A 15,561-nucleotide genomic window follows, 5' to 3' on the forward strand; every position below is an offset into this window, starting at 1 on the left:
GTGGAGTTCTCCCCGGCGGGCGCAGTGTGGTCTTGCCCGACTGCGATGTACGGAGCCCTCCGGACATGCATCTTCTCGCCATGAATCCGAGCCAGACGTGCGCCTCCGCAATAATTCTTTCTGTCCGGCTGCTGTGCTGTCGAACTGTTCGCCAAGTTCTTCAGGCAAAGCCGGCCTAGAGTTCCTTGGACCACAACCCAAGACCAACACAACCAGATGACTGCTGCGACCATGTTGCTAGTTCTTACTATTAGATAACTTGCTGTTGGTGATTTCAATAGGATTATAGATATTGTTTGGGTGTGCTAATCGAGCTACAAAATTCAGAAAGAGGTGGATGTAAAATTCAGAAACAAGTGGATGCCAAGTTGTTGCTGACTGATTTTTTAAAAAAGAAATGGTTGTTTCACTTCCTTTTCGTGAATGCTATTGTTGACGCGTATTGTCAGTCTCTAATCTGAGTTGTTCCTACACGATTCATTCTGAAAAACAGTCTCATTTGGTACTGTCATTTGTAAGCTGAGCTGTTCCTACATGATTCGTACTGTCAGTTAATGCGTACATGTTTACAAGTATCATTTGGTACTGAAAAACAGTATGACCGGTACTTCAGCAGTGTAGAGGGAGAAAGGAAATTCAGTTCAGCATTCGCAAACCCACTGGTCGTCTTCTGAGTCGATGAGAATGGTCAATAACCGCAAGAATAGTTTCACAATTTAACCTATTGTTCAGTTCTTGCTTAATAAACAGGGAAAACTACAGAACATTTATGAAGCAGCGGCACCAAGCATTCTCAAGTATATTCAGCACATGTACTTTTCTGTGACAACAATTGATGAATAGAGTTCAGAATCAAGTGTGATATAAATAACTTAAATATTTGGACAAAGCACAAGTTGGCATCCATTACATAAATTCAAATTTCACTAAACCGAATAAATGGGATTCAAAATTCATCTCCTTCCTCAAAGACTTTTAGCTATGATGCTGCACCATTTGGAAGAATGGGTTGCACATTCATGGCTTCTTTTCCTTGACCTTTTTTGGTTGGACAATTGCGACTACCATGAAAACCTATTTGGTTGCATGTCTTGCACAAGCATGCAACCTTGGCCTTGGCTTCTTTGTTCTTCTCCTTTTGTTTTTCCCCGTTCATTTCCTTTCCTCTTTTTATTCTTTTACATCTCCCTACCAAATGAGCATCATTTGGCGGGTGTATGTCAACTTGAGTAGGAATGTTGCAACCAATAAACGCCTCGTATTCCTCTTGCCTAGTGTGCTTGACTGCATTAGGAACCATTTGGTTCAGAGGCTCCTCAATGCTCAGAACACTTGCTACCAAAAAGTCCATGCCTTCATCTGATTGCTTGGCTCTTTGAATTAGATCTTCCAACTTGTTTCGCACTGTTGAAATCTTCTTCCTCGCAGCTGCATCCAAGGAATCGGCGGGCTTTTCTTCTAGAAGGTTCCCTTTTTCATCGTAAACACTCTCACTACAAAATGATGTGACCATCTGATTTCGAAAAAATGAGAGTAATAATTATTATAACTTTCATACCTTTTACACCGTTTCTGCCATCTTTCCATAATATAGAAGGTTGGGAGCTCCTGTTGATTTTCAGTTCGCATCACTTGGATAATATGGCGGCATGGGATTCCATGTGACTCAAATAACTTGCACGAACAGTTAGCTATCATGGTTTTCGTGTCACATCGGACCTCCCTTACCCTACTAGCACCCGTTTTGAAGGTCACTATTTTAATCAGGGCCGTCTCCAGAAATTCGAGGCCCCGGGACGAAAATCAAAATTGGGCCCAAATTTTTTAAAATTCATATTACGGAAGTAATATTGTATCTAAAGCATACTCTCGGCTTATTATATAATTTCAAGTATGTTTTATTATGTATACAATATTTTGACTTATATCAAATACAAATGCTAAAATATAATAAAAGGGCACTAAAGTAATAAACTAACCTCATGTTCTACCAAAAAGCAGAATCCATCTAGTATTTCTTGAAATGAGATCTTCAATATCTTCATACTAATCTTCTCCAAGACAATATTGGGAGTTTGATTTTCAGAATTTAACGGAAATTCTTTCACAACAAATTTGTCAAGAGCACCCTTTTGAGATTGAGCTTGCGCTACTATCTTTTGCCTTTTTCTTACACTTTTTACAACCAGAATCCTGCTTTCTGTTTCTCGAAGACATAACGAGGATTGAGAAATAAACGACTTCCTGTTAAACATAAAAGTGCCTAATTAGTGTGAATCAAAAATATAAAGGCATCTACAACTGATAAAGAATTAACTTAATTTCGTCCTACGCCTATTCTAGCACCGTGGATAAATAAATTCGTTACCAAATATCTAATCCAAGAACAAATTATCTCGTCCTACTCGGCTACTCATAACCTAGGTCAGAGAGATCAAACTTAATTAAGTACTATGTAGTGACGAAGAACAAGGATAAAATTAAATAGACGAAACGGCGATACCTAAGCACCTGGCAGTCGCCGATGGTGGAAGGCAGCATCTGGGCGACCGGCGGAAACCGCAGAAAGCAGCCGGACGGCGTCCTGGGCGATGGCGGAAGGCAGCAGACCGCCGCTGATCGATTGGCGGAAGCCAGAAGTGATAGCGATCCATATACATGGATTGATGGATAAGCACTTAACCGCCTCGTGGCTCATGGGCTGAGGTATGTTTACTTAGCAGGCTGGCCATTAGATTAATGATGTATTAGCGTTACCTAGCTATTTGGGGGCCCTGTGCGGTCGCCCACCTCGGCCTCCCTTGTCGACGGGCCTGATTTTAATTCGCTCATCTTGCGCAATTCCTTGAACACAACAGTGGTCTCTTGCAGCAATAACTTGTTCCTGAAATTTCACAAACACCTCATATGTGAATACTTCACTACCTTGTCTCTCCATTTCCCACGGTGTGACTAATTGGGAGGGGGGGTCCTATGGATGCTTGAATTGTCTGCAATCAACTCCTCTTGACGTTGACATTCTAAAGCCGTCTCGAATCTAAGCTAGAACTCAACAAAAGTGAGCCTGCGATGAATGAATCGGTTAAAAAATGAATTTGCACTTTCAGACCTTGAAGTAGTTCGCAGAATGCCTGCCAGTGATATGTGCATGAAATAGACTGGTATCCATGACTCGCTAAGGCTAAACCTTTTAGTCAACCACTCATTATCCTCCAACCCAAAGTCTGAAGTTATGGAATTCCACTCTAACTCAAATTCGGTCACGGTTTCTGAAACCCATACACATGCGTTCATCCTCTTCCAATATTCAGGTTCTTCTCTAATCACAGGTGCAATCTTGTCTGGAAGTTTTTCCATTATATGCCACATGCACAACCTGTGTACTGAGGTTGGAAAAACTTTATCAATTCCATTCTTGATGCTAGTAGCTTCATCAGTTATGATGAGTCTCGGTGCTACACCTCCCATTGCTTCCAGGAAGGTCTCAAAGAACCAAACATATGACTCTTTCTTCTCATTTAGTAAGAATGCAGCACCAAAGAACACACTTTGTAAGTGATGATTAACTCCTGTAAATGATGCAAAGATCATGTCATACTGATTAGTAGTATATGTAGAATCAAAGGATACCACGCTACCGAAATGTTTGTAGTTCTTCCTACTTGTGGCATCTGCCCAGAACACATACACTAACTTTCCTTCATCACTCACAACGAAATCATAGAAAAATGCTGAATTAACTTCCTGCTTTCTACCTAGCTGCGCCACAAACATTTGTGCATCTGCATCCCTGATTTTTAATCTGAGGCCACGGTAGTAGTTTTGCAAGTCTCTCTTTGTGCATCCAGCATTCGCAAACCCACCCTCGCTGACTTGGAGGAGCCTGTACGCCTGGCAGGTGCCTATGCTTGCTTTGCCGCATGTGTACAATGTGTTCTTTGCTCTTTCGCTAACTCGACGATTTGATCTGATCAAATGACGCTTATCAGGTGACACAAGACCATGGCTATGGTGCTCGACCCATGATTCTATCTTGTAGGTATCATCAGCACACAACTTCACAAAGATATGTGCATCACAACCACACCTTGTGTCCGTGTTATTATGCCTTTTCTTTAATGGGTCGCCAATCATGTTACCCTTTTCTGACTTGAATCCTTCTCTGCTACACATGTATCGTTTCGTACGAACTACGTCATTTTCCAACTTCTTTTGTTGTCCGATACGAACTCCAAAACCAGAGTGATGTGCATAAGACTTGTAGAACTCCTCCACAGCCTTCAGTCCTTCAAATGTCATCCCCACTTTAGGCTTCAAATTATCTTCACACTCAGATATAAAAGACGAGCACTGGAACATAAAGAATGAATAAATAAGCACCTTCATTAAAAAAATGAACTGAATATGATCATAGTCAGTGAAAGCAATTGACTTACAAAGAGAGGAGCACTTGCTTTCTTTATGGGCGTACTAAATCCTTCTATGCTCATCTGCATTTGCCTGCTATTTATTGATCCCATTGCTGCACCCACATGTACATGATAAGCCTTTTAAATTAACTGAAGAAATGACACAATATTGGCATAGGAAGTACATCCCAATCTATATTCAGCCAACAATGCTGATGAAAAGGACTGAAGCAAAGTGATCTGATACATAATTTAGTATATAATGATGCTCCTAGAACTTGGTATACTCCATTCAACACGGCAACATGTCATAGAAAATAACAGAGATACATTTTCACAAAAGACATATTTTTCATCCATTACAACATACACAAATTTGAGTTTTTTTTTCTGATTTGTTACCTGACTCTCCATGTGTCGTACTTAAGTTCAGTTCATTGTCCACAGTTGTAGCTGTTTTTGTGGCCATAGCAGTGTAAGTGAGATGGGCTTCCTGATGGCTACATGGGGAGGAAAAATCAGGGTCCCCACATGAATTAGGGTGGAACGAGGGCAAGCAGGTTCTAGCCGTCATAGTCGATGCAGATTCATTGTCCCTGGCAGTAGAACCCGCCATGGTAGTTGGTTGCACTGTATTCAGCAAGGAGGACTTGTCCACCATGCGGATCTGGAGTTGGGAGATGGATTCCTTTGTGGTCGTCGTGGCGATTACCCGTGGTCGTGATTGATCAGGCAGATGCATGCCGCCGTGGTCGTCATTGGGATAGGGCATGCTCTGAGATTGGAAAACGATTGGGGAGTGGTGAACTAGGAGAGCTGCCCTCGTTGGGGTTTTCTTTGCAAAATTTACAGGGCAAACAAGGCTGGAGGTGGGCGTGTTTGTGCAAAAAGCGGGCAAACAAACAGCAGGCACAAGATCTAGATCAAACGATTGACGATGAGGGAATGCACGGATTCACGAATATGGTTGGATTCATGTGATACGACGCCCTTTAATCCTTCGATCAGTGATTTTTACAAAAAGTTTACATAAGACGTGGTGTTTTCTGCAAAAAAAATGCAGCATAGTTTTTCTGCAAACCTAGCCTTTAAAGTGGTGGTTTCGTGCAATTTACTCCATAAAAGTGGATTTTGATTGGAGATTAAGGGGGAGAAGGGTCCCACCCCACAAAAATCAGGGGAGAGGTTAGTTAGTTTGAAAAGATCCTAATGAGTGTGTAAAAGCATGTAAATCTTTGTATGTTTAGCATTATTGCCCAGAGAACTCATTGCCGAGCACGAAGGCAGAGCACCAGGTGCAGAGGAGCTAAGAGCCTCCACAGCGATTTGAGGCTCTCAGCCATCGGATCATGTGTACGAACGCGCAGGATTTGGCCGTACGCAGTAACCGTGTCGCGGGCGGCTGCTCCACAGATTTGAGCCATAGTTCTCGTCCGTAATTGGGCCATTAGTTAGAAGGCCCAGGTCCAGTCCAGTTTTAGTTTCGCTGTGGAGGTCGAGTCCAGGTCGTCCCTATCCACCCGAGCTTTTTCTCCACGGCGGCGCTGACCCTATTCCACGAGCTGCTCATGTAGGAAAAAAAAAACAGCTCTTCACTACGCCGCCGCCTTTCTCCGTCCCGGCGGCGAGCTTATGCAGCTGGTCTCTTTCGGCGTAGGTGCCCTCCACTCCCCCCGTACTCTTCCTCGGCAGCCGCCCCCCTCCCCCAACGAGTTGGCCTCGCACTATCTCTCACCCTCCCGTAGTTGGTCTGACATCCCCGTCGCTTAGATCTTCGTGTATTCATCCTGAAATTGGCGGCTTTGTTCCTCGTATATGCAGTCTACAATCCGCTTTGTTTCTCCCATTCATCTAGCCCGCGAGCTCCACTTCCTTCGACAGTCAAGTTTCTTGCCTAGGGTTATTTTGCATTTCACGTAATGCCCTTCCATCCCTGTTCTATCATTAGTTCATTACTCAATTATCTTACTTGCAATTGTTTTTGGATCTGCCCGCTGGTTTGGATTTCCTGTTTGGAGATAGGCCATTGGAGATAATCTGAGAGGAGGAGAAGAGGATCTTCTGTTGGGACTGGCTTCTCCCTTGACAGTGATGCATCGACATGGAGGTAGCCGAGGTCAGGTCGTGGATTCTGTGCAATCCTGTGCAGGTGCATCACTCAGTAGCGATGACACGCTGATGGCTGCGATGGGGAGGAAATTTTCACATCAGTCAAGGTCGCCTGGGGTGCCACTCAGGTTGCAGGCGGGGCGGGTTGCGGTTGCCCGCCAAACACCGAAGAGGGAGGCTGCGTTTTTAGCGGCCACCGCGGGCAGCCCGCCTCACGCCGCTTCACTTTTGGCGGACAACGCGGCAGCCCGCATGAGCCCGCCAAAGTCCCGCCAGGCAGCCGAACCTGATCCATTCAGTAAACTCAGGGAGACTCGCTGAACGCGGGTGTGTCAGAATGCTTGCGAGCACGCGCAACAGGAGCGTATAGGGATGTCCTTAGACTCCTTATGTAGGTGGGCTAGGCCCAATGAACTGAGATCCTCCGGTGTCAGTTTGGACCTACGCGCGTGCGTGCATGGCGTGTCTGTCCATCATGGTGTGGCGCCATGACCATGCTGTTCGGCTGCTGGAACTGCTTGACAAAGGAAATTATTGGATGATGTGGCCGTTGCCGCCGCCCGTGAGGGAGTCGGTGGAGGAAGACCATCCTCTCTGTGGAGTCGGCACCGCCGCCGCCGCCGCCGGCCGTATCAGTAGGACAGCCAAGTTACGTGTGAGGATTAGATTGTTGCGGAATCTCGCGCTTACGGAGGATGCAACTTGGAGGCGGACGAAGATCATCGATTTTGCAGGGCTGTCATCCCGATCGGGAGGAAGGAGTAAGGAACCTTTTTTCCTTTTACGATGCGGGACATGCGGGACTCCTTGAGGGACTCCCGCTGGACAAAGCGGTCAGACCGCTTAATCCCGCTATAAACGACGCGGTCAGCCCAGCGGGGCGTCTTGTGGGCCTAATTGCGGGGCGGCTTAGCAGCCCGACGGGATGTTCCGCGCCGCTTGCATCCCCAGGTGCCACCATCAAGAACAGAATTCTCATAACATGGTTCACTACCGGAATCGCACCCTGGGCCGTCGGCATAGCCATGACTAGCCGTCGGGGGTCAGGCCTATGCCGACGGCACCCGTCGGCATAGGGTCGTCGGCAACATATCCGTCGGCATAGCCAGGATGACCGTCGGTATAGAAAAGCCGTCGGCATAGACCCTATGCCAACGGTGGCCGTACATCTATGCCATCGCCTAACGGCGGCCGCCGTCAAGTGCTGCCCAATGGCTTCTCGCCACGTGGCGAGACGCCGTTCAGCATGGGCGTGCCTATGCCGACGGCCCAGCCGTCGGCATAGACGCGCCACGTGTGAGATACTGGGCGCTCCTGGGGCACGTCTAGGCCGTCGGCATAGTTTCCACGTGTCGTCCACTGGGAGCTCACGCCAGGCCTAGCCTATGCCGACGGCCTAGCCGTCGGCATAGTTTTCACGTGTCGTCCACTGGGAGCTCACAGCATGCCTATGCCGACGGCCAGGCCGTCGGCATAGGTTCTGTCCATTTTTTTTTACCTTTTTTCTGTTTCTTTTCAGCTCAATTCATTTGAATATATAACAAACAGCATATACACAGCATCACACAACAAATTGGCATCGCAAAGCATCACACATATAAGTATCATCACCACAAAGCATATAAAAATCTCACAAACAACAATAAGATAAGTATCATCACAAGCATACAAGTATCATAGCATCGAGAACAAGCAAGTATCATAGCATCGAGAAAGGCCTAAGCGCCAGGACGTCGAGCACCGCGGAGGTCGTCACCGCCAAGACCGCCGAAGCCCAGGTCGTCACTGCTAGCGGCAGCGCTACCGCCAAGACCGCCTCCGCCTCCGTCTCCGTGGATCGGAGTGGTCGGGCTCCGTGTCTCGGGAGTGTTGCGAAGACCACCGCCAACGGTAGATGCATCTGTTCCCTGGATGTTGAAAAGATATATTAACGGGATATAAGACTGTGTTGAAAGGCATGACATGCTTTGGGTGAATTGATTGGGGATGAACTAACCGGCGAGGGGCCAGCGTTCTGTGCCACAAACTCCTCAAAGGTCAGCAGCACTGGTTGTGCTGGAGGACCCTCTGCTGATGGCCATTGAGGACACCTGCCGGCCGCCATTTCCTGAAAAGCGTGCTGCATCTCGCGATCCCTCTGCTGATGGTATGCATGAAGGCGGTCGTGCCACGCCATGGTCTCCTGGCGTGTGTACTCCATGTAGGCCTACAGTATGACATGATGAGACTCATAAAACTACTAAATGCGGAAAATAAAGGGAACAATGAAGATAAAAGGGAAAATACTTACAGTTTGCTGCTCCTGAAAGAGGGACAGTGACGGTGCACTGCTCATGCGCGTGCTCGTGCGCTGGCTCAGGGTCGGGTCGATCCGACGGAGCTGTGTGTAGGAGATAGACGGAGTGATCACAGCATCGAGAACCGCCTCCCGACCGTGCTCCTTCGGCCCCATGCCCACCACCACCCTTTCGTCCAGATCCGCCGCAATGGGGTCAGGTGTGTCAGGATGTAACGCCAGATACCCTTCGGAGTAGGCCTTCTTCCTCCCCGCGGTCTTCTTGCCGTAGTACTTGGGCTCGCCAGGCTTGGGGTCCTTCCACGTATGGGCGATCTCCCACGCCTGCATGTGTGAGAGCGGCCGCTTCAGTTTCTCCTCCTGCACCACCAAACAGAGGTTAGTCATACATAAGAAAGTGATGGTAAATAGAAGAAGAATGTTTAATGGGGTTAGCTAGTCATACATTAACTGCCTTGTGGAGATAGTGGTTTCGGTTTCCCTGAGCATGTACTCCCTCCTTCCCTCGGTTAGCCTTGTTTTTGACTCTCATAGCCGCCCAGGCTCCAGCCTCATCACACCAAAGATCCACCAATGCCGCCCAGGACTCGTCTTTTCCATAACACCAATTTGGACACACCTACATAATAAAAGCATAATGGCATGTCAACACGAAACGGTGAAATGTACCACAAGGTAATGAAAGCATAATGAAAAATCTTTTATACTTACCGCCAAGAACTCGTCCCTCTCCAAGGTAATGCCCATCCTCCGCGCTTCTTCCTTGGTCATCTTCACACCAAGATAGTCGTGGTAGTATGTCGAGATGGCCACATAGCGCACCTCGTACTGCATCTGGCGGGCCTTCTTCTTGCATTGGCGTAGCACGATCTGGTCCGCTCTGCCCCTGTGCTCCGGGAGAACTCGATAGAATTTCTACAATCATGCACGAAACAAGAATGGAAGAAGCCATGAGTTAAATCATTCATGAAACTAGAATGGACTTGTGCTTCTGAAGAGAACTCACCCAGAAAGTGGTGATCACGGCCTTGGCATGGGTCCCATGCTCCGCGTGGAGGGCCGCTTCCCAGTGCTCCCAGCTCGTGGCCAAGACCCGATGGTCCGGGTGCCTGACTGGATCCGGACAGTACAACCCCGGCCAGTGTAACTTCAGCAGGACGGTGATGAGGCCGTTGGGAATACGGACCCCTTTAGAATATATCCAGTTGCTGCAAAAGAATGAACTATTAGCATGTGACAAGCAAAATAAATAACAACCGGAATGAGCATGTGACAAGCAAAATAATGAAATTATTATAAAGTGGCACTTACTCTTTCCCCGTGGGCTCAATGAGCCACTTCTGCTCCTCAGTAGCAGGAACCTGCTTTGGTAGCTTTGCGTTACCACGCAGCCACCCCTTGTTGTCAACCCCCTCCCCGCCAGCACCATCATCCCCGCCACCACCCTCCTCCTCGCCTGCCTTCCCCTCCCCAACCTCCTCCTCATCCTCCTCCTCCTCGTCCTCCTCCTCCACCTCCTCCTCGGCCCCATCCCGAACCTCCTCCTCCTCGCCTGCCTCGTCCTCCTCCTCCTCCTCACCAGAGGAGGGTACCTCACTAGAGGATGGCCTCGAAGACAACACCCCTAAGTCGGTGAGGGTGCGCTCTTTCTGGCCGCGACCCCCTGTAGTGGCTCTCCCCCCACCTCGCCCTCTAGGGGCTCTCCCCCCGCCCCCTCCTCCTCTAGGGGCACCTCTCCCTCGACCTCCCTATGAGGAGTCATCGTCAAGTAGCCGGGGGGGAGGATTACGTGCTCGACCACTCCGACTAGGCAGGCCAACGACCTTGCGTAGGAAACCCACGCCGTCGGCCTTCCCCTTGCCCATGTTCCACGAACCTGCATTGAAAAGAGAATAAGCAATTAGTAAATTAATGAAATGAAGGAAAAGGCATGAAAATAAACGCCCCCGCATAAAGAGGTTTCTTCGACGAGGCCAAGACCTCCAAGAAGGCCTTTGCGGTTGCCTCCGGCTCCTCCGGTTCATTCTCTGAAGGTGTCGCATTTCCCGTTTCTGCAACAATGACATCATCTAGCATGTCCCTGACCCCGTCGTCCTCATATCCATCGATGCGTTGTCGCATCACCTCCTCTCTACCACGGTCCTGCTCGGCTATGTTTATCGGCGGCATGTCAAAGTTTGGCATATATCCGTGCGTGCGAAGGTGCTCACTCATGTCCGTCTGATTTCTACGGTGACGTCTGGCACATCTCGCACAGGGGCATGGTGGGATAATTCTCATTGGACGACGGAATATCTCCTTCAAATAGACATCGGTTTTCGCGATCCACTCTGATGTTACTCGATTCCGACGGATAAAACCACTGTACATCCACTGATTATCTGCCATCCTCTGCTTTTTTGCAAGCCACACAACATAATTAAGGATTCATTTAAATTAATCACATCAAATTTTCAGTTTCTACCGCGTTTAATCCACCTACATCTCTAATAGGTAAAGATGGGTCCTAATCCCACCCGAGGATGTGTAGATTGAGTACGTTCTCCATTCTACCCCGTTCCGAGACAAAATTTCGGCAGCACCTCCCCGCTGTTCTCCAGATACACGTCTCGGCAAATAGCCGAGAGAATGTGCTCCGGAGAACAATGGGGAGGCGCCGCCGAAATCCTGTCTCGGAACGGGGTAGAACATGGAGAACATACCCAATCTACACATCCTCGGGCTGTCCGTGGAAAACGCTGGACAATCCGAAAGAGCTGCGGTGATAAATATGCAATTGAATGCATATTTATCGATGCAACCCTTTCGGACGGGAGACGCCTAGGTTACGCGACATGACTTGAGAATGAAATCTAGTCACATGATTCGTAGCTCACCCTCGGCTGTAGAGGAAGTATTCGAATAGCTGACGGACGACCGGGGACCAACAGCTCCTACGCCGATCACTTCACCGAGATGGAACACCACAGAACCTGCACCGTGACAATAATTAAGTACATCACAATATATTCGTCATCTATCATCATGTAACAATCATCGAAGCATAAAAAAACCATCATCATCATCGTCATTTACCATGATCCAACAATCATCATCATTTATCATCTCTTCCGCAAAAAAATGGAAATCTACCATCATCATCATCATCTAAAAATTATCAAGGCATAAAAAAAGCATTATCATCTATCATCAACATCATCATCTATAATCATTAACATCATAATCTATCATCATCAACATCATCATCTATCATCTAATTTTTTTGCATTTCTCACATTTCTAACTATCATCAAATCATCTACCATCTAACTATCATCATACATAATGCATCCATCCATCTAACCATCCATCTAATTACATAACTATGAACAACAACTTAATTCACAAAAAAATTTGCTACAGAGAGGGAGGGAGGGAGGGAGCTCACCATGGGGGAGGGCCGGCTCGGGTGGGGGGGGGGGCAGGCACGGGCGATGGAGGTCCGGAGCAGGCGGCGGAGGGCCGGCGCCGCAGTCGCCTGGGGAGGCCAGAGGGGGGTCGGGGCGGGGCGGCCGAAGGGGGTCGGGGTGGGGCGGCGCGGGGTCGGGGCAGGGAGGCCGGAGGGGGGCGGGGCGGGGTCGGGGCAGGGAGGCCGGAGGGGGGCGGCCGGCGCGGGGCGTCACGGAGTCGGGGCGGGGCGGCCGGCCCGGGGTCGGGGCGGGGTGGCTCGGGGTCAGGGCCGGGAGGCACGGGCGGCGGCGGGCTCGAGGTGGGGCGGCGCGGGTCGGAGCGGGGAGGCGCGGGCGGCGGCGTGCTCGGGGCGGCGTGGGCGGTGGCGTGCTCAGGGCGGGCGCGCGGAGGACGTGGGCGGCGGCGGTTGGGGTCGGGGTCGGGTGCGGTGAGAGGGAGAGAAATGAGTGGAGAGGAGGAGCGTGGCCCGGCCGAGTGCATAAGGGTGGCCCTATGCCGACGGCCAGGCCGTCGGCATAGGAGTGGTCCCACATGGCAGCGAGAGGGCCATCGAGTGTATAAGGTGGCTCTATGCCGGCGGCCAAGCCGTCGGCATAGATGGCAACTAATTTTTTTTGAAAAAATAGTCCCACCTCGCCGAGGGAAAAGCAATTTGACCTGTTTAAATAGTTCACTAATCCATACGTTATAAGCTCCGGTATTCATTAGACTTATATGAAGAAAATGGACAGTTGCTGTGAACTTTTCAGTGCTCGGGCACCGGGCGTGCCCGGGCAGCCGGCCCGGTGCCCGAGCACTAAAAGGTTCACAGCAATTATACATTTTCAATGATGAATACCGGAGTTTTTAATCAATTCAATTATTACATTTTTATATTCTTAGTTTACCGTCTATGTGGGACCCGGTACCCGGCACCTGGAGGGGGAACGGGGGCCCTGGGGGGTAGCAATGCCACCCGAGCGTCGCACCGGGCCCTCATACATGCGGGGTGGTGTGGTGGCATGTCCCAAGAGGCGGCACGCGTCTCCGGGGTGTGCCCCCCCTCACGGACGGCGACTCCGCCGGCACTTGGAGGGGGGAAACGGGCGCGTCGGGTCTACACGGGGGGGATCTTGCCGTGGGTCTGCCCCGGATGTTGCTCCAAAGTGTTCCTATGGGCTGACCTACCACAACCGGGTGGATAGGTCCACTGCTCAAAGCCCGTCCGTGCAAAGTCAAAGGGCTAGATCCCGTGGTCAAACGCTACAGGGTTAGGCGGGACGGGGGCCCTAGGGGGTAGCAATGCCACCCGAGCGTCGCACCGGGCCCTCATACATGCGGGGTGGTGTGGTGGCATGTCCCAAGAGGCGGCACGCGTCTCCGGGGTGTGCCCCCCCTCACGGACGGCGACGCCGCCGGCACCTGGAGGGGGGAAACGGGCGCGTCGGGTCTACACGGGGGGGATCTTGCCGTGGGTCTGCCCCGGATGTTGCTCCAAAGTGTTCCTATGGGCTGACCTACCACAACCGGGTGGATAGGTCCACTGCTCAAAGCCCGTCCGTGCAAAGTCAAAGGGCTAGATCCCGTGGTCAAACGCTACAGGGTTAGGCGGGACGGGGGCCCTGGGGGGTAGCAATGCCACCCGAGCGTCGCACCGGGCCCTCATACATGCGGGGTGGTGTGGTGGCATGTCCCAAGAGGCGGCACGCGTCTCCGGGGTGTGCCCCCCCTCACGGACGGCGACGCCGCCGGCACCTGGAGGGGGGAAACGGGCGCGTCGGGTCTACACGGAGGGGATCTTGCCGTGGGTCTGCCCCGGATGTTGCTCCAAAGTGTTCCTATGGGCTGACCTACCACAACCGGGTGGATAGGTCCACTGCTCAAAGCCCGTCCGTGCAAAGTCAAAGGGCTAGATCCCGTGGTCAAACGCTACAGGGTTAGGCGGGACGGGGGCCCTGGGGGGGTAGCAATGCCACCCGAGCGTCGCACCGGGCCCTCATACATGCGGGGTGGTGTGGTGGCATGTCCCAAGCGGCGGCACGCGTCTCCGGGGTGTGCCCCCATCCAAGTGACGGCGGCACTGCTTTGCGTGCAGGGGGCACACCGCGGAGCCCCAAGACGGGCGTCTACGCATGCCTGAACACTTTCACATGTGCATCGGGACCCGTGCGATGTTTCGGTGACATAGCTACACCCCGAATCCCCCACCAACTAGAATTCCCTCCGTGTCGACCGTTTCCCCCCTCCGTGACACGGCGATAGCGACGTTCGTAACGGGGGGCAATCGATATACAATCAGGGTATGTTTTTTAGATAAGGCTTAATTATCTTATGCAAAAACAAAAACTAAAATAAAGTAAAAATGAGAAAATAAAGTAAAAATAAAAAATAGTATGCCGACGGCTATACCGTAGGCATATATTTGCCATAGGTAGTATAAAGCAAAATTTAAAATAAAACTAAATAAATACATGCCGACGGCTAGGCCGTCGGCATATCTGTGGACACACGGAGGTGCAGTGCCACGGATCGATGACGTGGCATAGCACACGGATCGACGACGTGGCAGAGGGGTATGGGCCAGGTCTATGCCGACGGCACAGCCGTCGGCATAGGGCTGGCACGGGTATGCCGACGGCCGCCGTTACCACCCGTCGGCGTCGTCAAACGGTCAGCGCCGACGGCCGCTCCTATGCCGACGGTCCCCGTAGGCATAACTCGAGCAGTCCCGACGGCCTCATATATGCCGACGGCCCCGTCGGCATATATGGATTTTTGCCGACGGCTTTTCTACGCCTACGGCCTGCCCTTGGCCGTCGGCATAGATGCATTTATGCCGACGGGTGCCGTCGGCATAGATTTGGCCGTCGGCAAAAGAAGTTTTTCTGGTAGTGGTTTGCCTCTAGATTGACCATTCTTTTAACCAGTACAAGGTAGCGTAACATTTGATTTTCCCAGTTTTGATGTCCGTGTGATGTGCCAATGTTGGCATTCATTGCTATGCTTGATATTCCATTGCAAAAAAAATAAATCATAATTTCACCCAAAGTGAAAGGACTGATGATTTATTTTGTGCTATACAGGAAAGATTAAAATGTGATTAGTCCATATATTTCAATGTTGGTCGTTATGTGATACTATACATGATTGAAGGATTAAATGACGATGTTATCAACGCCAAACAGGTTGCATCAATTGAGGTATGGCCTTCTTTAACAGAAACATCTGATCAAATACTCCACTCTACTTCCGCATGATGTAGCCTCCCAGGATGATGTGTTTTAAACATGTGAGCAAAAACTCCTCCGTTCTGGGCAA

The 15,561-nt window shown here is 50.1% G+C and overlaps 1 protein-coding gene across 1 annotated transcript; it reads right to left on the minus strand.

Annotated features, from left to right (window-relative positions):
- Positions 1-739: 739 nt before the first annotated feature.
- LOC123170119 (uncharacterized) lies at positions 740-2,649 on the minus strand. The gene is made up of 3 exons (XM_044587959.1): positions 2,504-2,649; positions 1,980-2,244; positions 740-1,513 (listed from the first exon to the last, which is right to left on the minus strand). The coding sequence occupies exons 1-3, from the start codon at positions 2,539-2,541 to the stop codon at positions 980-982; spliced, it is 837 nt and encodes a 278-aa protein (XP_044443894.1). The 5' UTR covers positions 2,542-2,649; the 3' UTR covers positions 740-979.
- Between the last annotated feature and the right edge of the window lie 12,912 nt (positions 2,650-15,561).

This window comes from Triticum aestivum, chromosome 7D (genome assembly GCF_018294505.1).
Source record: "Triticum aestivum cultivar Chinese Spring chromosome 7D, IWGSC CS RefSeq v2.1, whole genome shotgun sequence".
NCBI lineage: Eukaryota > Viridiplantae > Streptophyta > Magnoliopsida > Poales > Poaceae > Triticum > Triticum aestivum.

Coding starts and splice junctions, on each gene's coding strand:
- LOC123170119 (XM_044587959.1), bottom strand. CDS start 2,541: ATGCTGCCTTCCACCATCGGCGACTGCCAGGTGCTTAG. Junction 2,245..2,503: donor GGCGACTGCCAGGTGCTTAG/GTATCGCCGTTT, acceptor TATGTTTAACAG/GAAGTCGTTTATTTCTCAAT. Junction 1,514..1,979: donor GCTTTTTGGTAGAACATGAG/GTTAGTTTATTA, acceptor TTTCGAAATCAG/ATGGTCACATCATTTTGTAG.